Here is an 11,015-nt window from a genome sequence, read left to right on the forward strand (position 1 = left end):
TATCAAATGTTTGGCACGCTTCAGATTGCTTCAAGGGGTTTCTGAAGCTTCCTCCCTTCTGCTTCTGACTCATGTATGTTTTCTGCTGGCCCAGCATTCTTGTCTTTCTCTTCTATTAAGCCTCCTGCCCTTTTACAGATCATTCCAATGCTATGCTTCTTCAGAAAGGGAGAAAATGGGACTGGGACTAACTAAAGGGAACTGATAAATTCATTTCTTGCAGCCCATTTATGGGGAAACGGGCTAAGATGGTAATAATTATCCTATTTATAGCTCAGCTTAACTGGCTATCTCTAGGTGAGAGGGCAGACTAGAGCAATTTAACCAATGGAAGAAAACTGTGGGGAAGGGCTTCTTGCAGATGAGAACTATTCTGCTGTGGAATATTCCATTTCAGGTGATGGAGGGATCCTTTGCTTTGAGGTAGTCAGGGCAGTCATTGGTTGAAAAGATCGGTTGTCATTATGCAGAAACTTGAAATAGATCCCTGTGATCCTATTATCATCTTATTCTAGGCAGAATAGTCAGGTAATTTCAATACTGGTCTGGGATTTTTTATATGGGAGAATATGAAGCTGAACTAGATGGAACTCACTCGATGGAATGAACGAAGAAAAAAAGAAACATAGGCAGCTTTAATTTCAACTGATAACTCACAAATCAGTCTATAGCCAATAAAAATTCTAAAAGAAATGGATTTCAGCCAGCATAGTGATTTGTAGATACACATGGCCTTTTTTCTCCAAGGCTGTTGTACTTCAGCTCTCATCATCTTTATGGCAGTTGAAATCCAAACAGCTGAAGGGCACCAATGGCCTAATTCTGTGACAGTATATATAAATATAAGAGACGGCTTTATACATGGGCTTCACCAGATGGACAACACCGAAATCAGATTGACTACATCCTTTGCAGCCAAAGGTGGCGGACATCTATACAGTCAGTAAAAACAAGACCTGGAGCTGACTGTAGTTCAGATCACAAACTTCTTCTTGCACAATTTAGGATCAGACTAAAGAGATTATGGAAGACCCACAGATCAGCTAGATATGAGCTCACTAATATCCCTAAGGAATATGCAGTGGAGGTGAAGAATAGATTTAAGGGACTGGACTTAGTAGATAGGGTCCCAGAAGAACTCTGGACAGAAGTTTGCAGCATTGTTCAAGAGGCGGCAACAAAATACATCCCAAAGAAAGAGAAAACCAAGAAGGCAAAATGGCTGCCTGCTGAGACACGAGAAGTAGCCCAAGAAAGAAGGAAAGCAAAAGGCAACAGCGATAGGGGGAGATATGCCCAATTAAATGCAAAATTCCAGAGGTTAGCCAGAAGAAATAAGGAATTATTTTTAAACAAGCAATGCGCGGAAGTGGAAGAAGACAATAGAATAGGAAGGATAAGAAACCTCTTCCAGAAAATTAGAAACATTGGAGGTAAATTCCAGGCAAAAATGGGTATGATCAAAAACAAAGATGGCAAGGACCTAACAGAAGAAGAAGAGATCAAGAAAAGGTGGCCAGATGTACAAGCTGGGTTTAGAAAAGGCAGAGAAACTAGGGACCAAATTGCCAGTATCTGATGGATAATGGAAAAAGCCAGGGAGTTTCAGAAAAACATCTATTTCTGTTTTATTGACTATTCTAAAGCCTTTGACTGTGTGGACCATAACAAATTGTGGCAAGTTCTTAGTGGTATGGGGATACCAAGTCATCTTGTCTGCCTCCTGAAGAATCTGTATAACGACCAAGTAGCAACAGTAAGAACAGACCACGGAACAACGGACTGGTTTAAGATTGGGAAAGGAGTGCAGCAGGGCTGTATACTCTCACCCTACCTATTCAACTTGTACGCAGAACACATCATGCGACATGCTGGGCTTGAGGAATCCAAGGCTGGAGTTAAAATCGCTGGAAGAAACATTAACAATCTCAGATATGCAGATGATACCACTTTGATGGCTGAAAGCAAAGAGGAACCGAGGAGCCTTATGATGAAGGTGAAAGAAGAAAGTGCAAAAGCTGGCTTGCAGCTAAACCTCAAAAAAACCAAGATTATGGCAACCAGCTTGATTGATAACTGGCAAAGAGAGGGAGAAAATGTAGAAGCAGTGAAAGACTTTGTATTTCTCGGTGCGAAGTTTACTGCAGATGCTGACTGCAGTCAGGAAATCAGAAGACGCTTAATCCTTGGGAGAAGAGCAATGACAAATCTCGATAAAATAGTTAAGAGCAGAGATATCACACTGACAACAAAGGTCCGCATAGTTAAAGCAATGGTGTTCCCCGTAGTAACATATGGCTGCAAGAGCTGGACCATAAGGAAGGCTGAGAGAAGGAAGATAGATGCTTTTGAACTGTGGTGTTGGAGGAAAATTCTGAGAGTGCCTTGGACTGCCAGAAGATCAAACCAGTCCATCCTCCAGGAAATCAAGCCAGACTGCTCAGTTGAGGGAATGATATTAAAGGCCAAACTGAAATACTTTGGCCACATAATGAGAAGACAGGACACCCTGGAGAAGATGCTGATGCTAGGGAGAGTGGAAGACAAAAGGAAGAGGGGCCAACCAAGGGCAAGATGGATAGATGATATTCTAGAGGTGATGGATTCGTCCCTGGGGGAGCTGGGGGTGTTGACAACCGACAGGAAGCTCTGGCGTGGGCTGGTCCATGAAGTCACAAAGAGTCGGAAGTGACTAAACAAATAAACAACATATATAAATCCATCATGAGATTTTGAACTTATTAAAATAGAAGTTGACTTCTCTGGCTTCTGTTACCATTTGAATGGGAAAATCTACCAAGAACTTAAGAACTTTTTTTATAATCATCCCTTTCTTCTGACAATTATCTCAGTAGTTCTGTATACTGGTATAGGCACTGAAATAGACCTGAGGAGCCACTTCCCACATGAACCTATGGATTTTGAATTGCTGTTGATGAATTCTTGCCATTATGACTTTGTTTGATGCCATTGTTTATTGCAGCTAGAGCTGCAATATACAGTTACAGTATATTACAGGTATGTGTAATCTTTTATATTACTGAACTTTAGCCCATCTTGCAGATACTTTGGATGAAAAGTTAAGACAAATATTTGAACTTTTATTTTATCATCTTTCAGGCACTTCTCTTCTGGTAGATGGGCACTCTTATTATTGATGTTTAACGTTTTCCATTCTCGTGTCCAATATATTTTCTAATTATTTCCCATATTAGCTAGTCCTGTTGATTTATTATAGCAGGTGATTGAAAAAGGATACCCATCTAATATAATTCTGAGAGTAACAGGACTTGGGTGTCTATCACCGCAACTGTGTTTTTACTTGAAAACCATTGAATGGTTTTACCTACAATGAAGGCATGATTTAATCCCTCAGAATTGAAAATTCAGATATAAATCTGGGGTCTTCTTTTTTCTTGGCAGATGTAAGATACCTATCACCCATGATCTGTGCCATTTTCATTGTCTTGATTCCTTTGTGGATTGCAATTGCTCGGCAAAGTCCTCCCATTGCTGAAGTCTTGAAGGCTGGATGGCAGCCAGTCATCATTGCAATGGCCATCAGCAGGTAATCATCATTGGAGAAGGAGCTTTGCTCCATTGCTGTGTACTAACCATGGACAAACCAGTATAATGTGTTTTGTTAATCTCTAGTCTTTTGTCAGGGATAGTCTCTTTCTGTGTATCTGGGATATATTAGTGAAATCTTATTTGTTAATAAACTTCTGCATTTGAATCCTTGAGCAACCAAAGGAGGTGGTTTTGTAGGCATTTGAAATAAATAAAAACCACTTAGAAGGTTACAGTTCTTACCATCTTTAAATTGGTGTAGTAAAAAATGTTTAAGCTTTTAACTTCCTTCAGTTTGTTCAACTATCTAACATAATATTTTAAAACATGAGCTCATAACATTAGCCTCTAGAAAGTAATTTTGAAGCTCTGAGTGATGATGATCCCCTAAGTAAGTAAAACATATGAATAACCAGCTGGATAACTTTGGGCTGGTCACTCACTCTCAGCCCTGGATTGGAAAATAATTTTTTTTAAAAAATCTACCTGCCAACCCACATTGGACCAACATGGTAGATTATAATCCATAATCGTCAATAAAGAGGTTTTCATCCTGCAATGTTTTTATTTGGGCCTATAATAATAAATAATAGAGGGAGAACTTTTTCCACTGTCAGTTGCTGAGAAACTTGAGTGGGAGGTGCTCCTGTGTTCATGTCCTACATTGGCTTTCCATTGGCATGTGACTGACTACTATATCTGTTGAAACAGATAGAATTTAGATCTAATCAAACAAAGATACACTTACAGTCTTAACATTAAATCTCTTCATATGGTGTTCCTTTCCCTTCAATGCTTTCTTTCCTGAGGGCAAGTTTGAAACTCTTGTTTTATTAGTAAAATTTCTTTCCTCTCTGACTTCAGTAAAGTTTGAATTCCTACTTGAGAATATGTCACTAGTTTATGAGAATGACATGAAATCATAGATCTTCTTGAGCAGATTATAGTGATTCATATTTAGACTATTAGTAAACTAGACTAATGAATGGATGGATGTTTATGTTCTGAAACAGCCTTGGCGGACTAATTTTGGACAAAACTATAACAAACCCAAACTTTGAAGGCATTGCTGTTTTCACTCCAGTGATCAATGGTAAGCTGATTTTTTTAAAAAATAAAGGGATTGAAAATGAAATGAAATGAAATGAAATATAATTTCTGCTTTATTGTTGTAAGACTGGGGTTCCACATATTGATAGGAAAGATAAATAAAGCCCAATTCTCTCACAAAAGTACATCATATCATTTAGCAATTTTCAGTCTGGGGATATATTAGTACATTGAGTAATTAAAATCCTTCTCAATTTAGTAATTTAACTTACCTGCTTAAGAGGAAAAGGATTGCAGTTCTGTAGTAGAACATCTCCATTTTATTCAAATAACTCTAAATTCAACATCCAGATAATAAAACTCTGCTAGATTGGAAAATTGCATGGCTTTAAACCTGGAGAATTCTGGGAGTTCATGTCCACACATCTTAAACTTGCCAAGGTGAAGAAACACTGCTCTAAACAGACCATTGGCCTAGCTCCTATGCCCTAAATACATTGATTTTTACTGGAATATTAAATTCTTCAAATGCTGTGTATATTCATAACACTTATGTATGCATCCAAGAGATGGACCTATTGATATAGTGGATCATGGAGTTTGTAATGGTTAAGCTATACCACGTTGTATGCTGGGATTCCGACACCATTTTAAGCTGCATTGCAATCTCCATACAGAAGGCCATATATAACAATTTGAAGAAAATAAAAGAATGAAGTAGAAGCTTGATTAGTCTAAACACAGCAGGATCTGTGTGAAGAAGGTTCCACCAATATGCAGTGGATATTGCACAATCACTTTAAGGAGTCATAGAAATGAGCGGGAGATCCCACATGTATAAATGTAAGGTTTCCATGGACCCAGCTGATCAGCTGAATGAAGGAAGTGGCTTCTTTCCACTTTGCCAACCTGAATTACTTTGGAAATAAGAAATTTGTCTTCTAAATTTGCCTGGCATGGATGGAGTCAATTCTCTCTCTGCTGTGCTCAGTGCCTTCTGAAGAGCGATGTGATTGCAGTGTCCTATGTTTCTCTTTGAAATTGATTAAAAATGCAAGAGCCTTCTGGCTGGATTCATTTCTGAGAAACAGAATTGAAAGCAGGTGTCAGGACTGCAGCAAACAGGCTGTGCCAGATACTTCCTGGAGGAGAGGGCTACTCCTGCCAAAGTTACGTATGTGGCAGCTGTTCACATCTCCAGTGGAAGGAAAAACAGTGTTCCTTGAAAATGCTGAAGAGACTCCCAGGGGTTGGGCTTTCTCGTTTAAGTCACGTTGTGAAAATTGCCTCTGCTTCTGAATTATGATTTTGGATTAGGGCTGTTATACCGTGTGCTGCAAGACATAATGTAGGGAGAAAGGAGATATGAAGCATGCTATACAGGCTAAAAAAGAAGAAGAAAAACCTTTCTTTCAATTTATGCATGAGGGAGAGGAAGCATGGGCAGATAATGGGGATGTAAGTTCACACAAGAATTAGTTCTTGTTCTTGAAAACTCTTCAGAAGCTTAATTGCTGCAAAATGCTGAGATAAAAACATTACTTGCTTCAGATTTGAAGTGTTTGTGAGCGCTGGGGAGTTAATGACTCTGAATGAAGGAAGAGCAGAATTCCACATGGAATTTGGAGTGGGGAAGGTGAGATCTTTCTCTCTGGAAAACAGTGGGAGGCAGAGGAGAGGCTACCAGTGTCAGTGTTTTCAGTGGTACAGGGCTCTTCTTCATCTCACCTGCATTTGTCAGCAGAAGGAAAAAGGTTGCATCCCTTCCCCAAATCCCTTGTGAAGTTGTTTTAACCTCCTTGAAAGAGGCAGGAAAAAACCCTGCCCATTTCAAAAGAAGTAAAAACCTCTGAGCCTGCTGAATCCCTCATTTAGGCTGACACTGAAAACATCTTGACAAGTGCCAAATATTGACTATCCCCAGTATTAGATCCATGCATCTCCTTTTCCATGTTAACTGAGTTGTACTGAGGACCCTTCCAGGTGAGGCTGTTATTGGACAAACCCCCTGCCTTATTCATGGAATTTTAAATTTTAAACATTGCCTTCTGCTTTCTCTATTGCGTGTGTGTGTGTGTGTGCTTACAATAAAGTCCATTAAGGAGAAAAAGACAATATAACAGTACAATGGTATTTAAATGGTTTCACAAGGAGCTTCCTTTCAGAACAGGAATGAGTGAACTGAGTAGCTCCGGAGCTATTTCCACCTTCAGTTACCAAAAATTAGTAGCTTCATTTCTTGCCGTGGTGTGGTAGGAGACACCCAGAAAATGCAGTGCAAGCCGCTAAAACAAAGAACAGCACCTGAATCCTGCAAAAACCAAAGATGAAAAAAAGAAAATTCTATCTCTGTCGGATTTACAGTATATCCTCAGCGATTCCCCAGCCCTGGTCGATCCTTGGCTACAAAATGTTAATTGTGGGCCGTGGAGATCAAAAGGTTGCCCACCCCTGTTGTAGAAGTTCCCACAGTGACTCATCCCCGCACTTCCCCTGGACTCTGGGCAAGGCTTCTGTCTTTCTCTTGCAGAGGGTTAACCATTGTGTTCTGTCCTTTGGCTGTGCAGGTGTTGGGGGCAATTTGGTGGCTATCCAAGCCAGCCGTATCTCCACATTTCTGCACTTCTGGAGCATGCCTGGGGTCCTGCCACACAAAATGAGGCAGCATTGGCCTAATCCATGTACCACCTTCTTCACTTCAGGTAGGAAGTTGTTTTAGCCACTGGTCCCTTGTTATTTGCGTATCTGGACTACAGAATCTCAGATAACTCTGTACTGGGAACATGTACCCATTAACCACATGAAGTCCTTGGGCCATTTGGTGATCTGAAAAACAACTCCCACAGACTGGGCAGAAGCCTCTGAATGAGAAAGGTCGTTCTCCATTTCAGCCACAATGAATTGCTTTGCCTATATTTCTGTGTCTTGCATAATCTCTCACAAAATTTCACTGGGATGCCAATTTAGGTATGTTCCACCATGGAGGAGCCTTACTTCAGTTTGAGAAGGTAAAGGTTTCCCTTGACATTAAGTCCAGTCGTGTCCGACTCTAGGGGGCGGTGCTCATCTCTGTTTCAAAGCCGAAGAGCCGGCGTTTGTCCATAGACACTTCCGTGGTCATGTGGCCGGCACCCAACCCAACCCAATCAAATCCAATCTAATCTAATCTAACCTAATCCAATCCGGACACATACCTGTATCAGTACCCTTGCTATTAGAATGGAATTTGCCGATTGGATTTCCCACAGCGTTGTTTAGATGAGGAATAAGGATAACGGTAAGGGTAATGGAAAAGTGACAATGAAAGATCTATGTGATAATATTTAATATTTTGCCAGATGGGGCAAATAAATTTTCTTTGAGAAAATGACATAGGAAGACATAGGAAGAAAGCTTAACTGTCTCTTCACACAGTACTACAATCCTAGTTGGATTTAGGGGGCTTTAGGAAGTTTCAAACTGATACTGAAACGGAATGACTTGAATGTAAGATTATGTATGTAGGATCACCATTTGAATTTTTGGAAATAAAGCTCTCCTGTGGGAATTATAAGAGTAGCAGCCCAAACATACCTCTCTCTAACAGCTCTCCTAACCATCACCCTGTTCCCCCATCCTCTGACTCTCACCTATTATTCTCTTCTCCATTCCTTTGTTCCCATTTCTCAGATACACTTGTCACCTTTACAGTTTCTAATTCTACTCCATTCCATCCCAGACCTCTGTTTGTTTGTTTATTGTTGTTGCTATTAACCATATTATTATTATTATTATTATTATTATTATTATTATGGTTGTTTTGTAGCACTGTTTATTATATTTATATACAGGTAGTCCTCATTTAGTGACCACAATTGGGACCAGCAATTCGGTTGTTAAGCAAAGTGGTTGCTAAGTGAACTGTGACTGTGCTTATGTTCTGACTTCAGCTTTCCTTCGCTTTACAGACCTGAGAAGGTCATAAATGCGAGGATTGGTCACAAAGTTACTTTTTCATCACTGTTGTAACTGTGAATGGTCACTAAATGAGGCAGTCACTAAATGAGGAACACCTGTAATTTAAATTCATATAATAAATATTATATATTATATAATTTTATTATATAATTTATTATGTAATTATTTATTATATAATTTATTATTATATTATCATCAACTTGGATCCTTCTGAACCTTTGCCTAGGCCACTAAAATACAGTAAGTACTAGTACCTACCATGTTTTTTCAAAGAACTCAGGTCTTATTTACTGTGTGACCATAATTACTATCTTTTCTTTCTTGCAGGCATCAATTCCAAATCAGCTCGTGTCCTGATCTTGCTAGTGATCCCAGGACACCTGGTGTTCCTCTATACTATTCATCTCCTTCAGGCAGGCCACACAGCACTCACTTTCACTTTTGTGGCATTTTATCTGATAGCTGCTCTCCTGCAGGTAACCAGAAGCTGACCTTCAGAATTTGGGATTTAGCTTTGGAGATGGCCATATATTTATTTTTACCAATGAGCATCAGCCCAAAGTCCCACTTTTGTCTACATTTCATCCACAGAGGGTATCTTTTATACCCATGCCCACCCAAACCAATGCCTAAATTTTGCAGTGACTCTTCCCTTAAAATGAGAAATATGGTTGCTAAAATTTCCCCACTCTCATTATTTTATCATGGCTGTGCTTTGCAGTCCTGATGGCAGCTACTGTCTTCCAATGTCTTTCAGCCTGATTGCCCTTTTCTCCCCTCCCGTTGCTCAGCAAGCAGACCTGTAAACTGTATGAGGATTGCTCTTCCTTTGGCTTTGGGGCAACACTACGTGATGGTCTGGCAGAAGGGCATAATTCCAGTCTTAGTCTGCTTGATTCTCTGCTTGCTGGTGCAGCAAGAACTTGGGGGACAGTATGGGTGGGTACGAAAGAGTAGTAGCCAAGCTGTAGGAATCCTGGTCAAGACAGCCCTTGAGCTGTAACTTTCGCTGTCCACTTTCACCTACATATCCCAATTGACAAAATGACACAGACACACACTTTACCCCTCGAAAATGGGGGAAAGAAGCTGGGAAGAGGGGAGATTTTCTCTCAGCTTTGGAATGTATGTCCTTTCAGCTACTGCAGCTGATGGAATAGATGGCAGTATTAAGATATCATGACACCGCTGCATGCTGGTGACTACTGCACTTGTTTTCTTTCCCACTTGCAGGTTGGAATTCTGCTCTACATGGCTGACATCATTGTGCGACTAATGTGGAGAAAGGGTCTGGATCCTGATAATTATTCCATCCCCTACCTCACTGCTATGGGAGATCTCCTGGGCACTGGCTTCCTGGCTCTTTGCTTCTACTTGCTTTGGTTGCTTAATGGGTTGAAGCCAAAACAAGGGAACTAAAATGTTGCTGCTGTAGTGTCAACCTGCCTGCAAATCTCTCACAATGGTTCAACAGGGTACTGAAAAGAGGGCATCCAGGTCCCTAAACTGAAATGGGTTGGCTATCTCCACCCTTTTGATCTCAACACTGCGTAGCTGGAAGTTGGAAAGAGCTACCAATGACATAGTATAATCATGTATCACAGCTTTTGAAGCATCAGCAAGGAAAGGATTGTGAAGCACTCTGATCAGTTTTTCAGTTGGTAAAGGAGTGTTATTACAACGGCCTGGTTTGAACAGTCTATTGATGCTACCAGGAAGCTAACCCCTATTCTCAGTGGGATTGAGCTTGTGTCCTTGATGAGACGCCGCACTGTCTCCACCAGGCTTCAAGGCGGCATTTTGCCTTCTGTCTGCTATATGTTCCAACAGAGAAAGAGGAAGAAAATGAGAGAGAATTATGTCCAGGACTGTTCCCACTCGACTCCTAAACATAAAGAGGGAAACAAAGCCTCACAGTAAGATAGCTCAAATTCGGCTCCATGACACCTCATGCATAACGGTATCCTACTCAGTGAAGTATTGCTTTGCATTACATTTTTTAGTCTGTATGCTAATATTCAGTTTGGGGATGGTGTATCTGTGTGTGTGTGTGTACATATGTTTGTATTTTCTTTGCAGAATTGAGCTTATACTTTGACAGGGGAATGTAACGGGGGGGGAACCTAAATATTGAAACTGTTCATGATCTGACTGTATGTTGGTATGAGATCAAAACATGTGTTTTGGACAGAAAAGTTGTAGAGGAAAGCGTCAGTCAGCAATGGGCAGGCAGTGAACTTCCGTTCTTTCCCATTCCACTGTGCTACCATTGCGCGATGCAAAACTCCTTGCAAAGCATACATGCTGGTGCAGGAAGATCTGAAAATAATAACCAGCTTAAATTTAAAAGCTGAATTCTGAAGGCTCCCTTAAAGGTCGGCAGAGGATGAAGTTTGGTGTCTGTAGCAGCTGTGTGCTGGGAAGAACAGGCCTTAATG

General features: G+C 40.5%; 1 protein-coding gene across 3 annotated transcripts in view; it reads left to right on the forward strand.

Moving 5' to 3' along the window:
• Positions 1-10,592, forward strand: part of SLC41A3 (solute carrier family 41 member 3) — a 40,154-nt gene extending 29,562 nt beyond the window's left edge. For all 3 annotated transcript variants that reach the window (XM_063291681.1, XM_063291680.1, XM_063291683.1), the window contains 5 exons: positions 3,424-3,568; positions 4,584-4,663; positions 7,188-7,322; positions 8,905-9,053; positions 9,811-10,592. In XM_063291681.1, the coding sequence (XP_063147751.1) occupies positions 3,424-3,568; positions 4,584-4,663; positions 7,188-7,322; positions 8,905-9,053; positions 9,811-9,996 (695 nt within the window). In that variant the 3' untranslated portion in view covers positions 9,997-10,592. The remainder of the gene's footprint in view (positions 1-3,423; positions 3,569-4,583; positions 4,664-7,187; positions 7,323-8,904; positions 9,054-9,810) is intronic.
• The last annotated feature ends 423 nt before the right edge of the window (positions 10,593-11,015 follow it).

This window comes from Candoia aspera, chromosome 2 (assembly GCF_035149785.1).
Source record: "Candoia aspera isolate rCanAsp1 chromosome 2, rCanAsp1.hap2, whole genome shotgun sequence".
Taxonomy (NCBI): Eukaryota; Metazoa; Chordata; class Lepidosauria; order Squamata; family Boidae; genus Candoia; species Candoia aspera.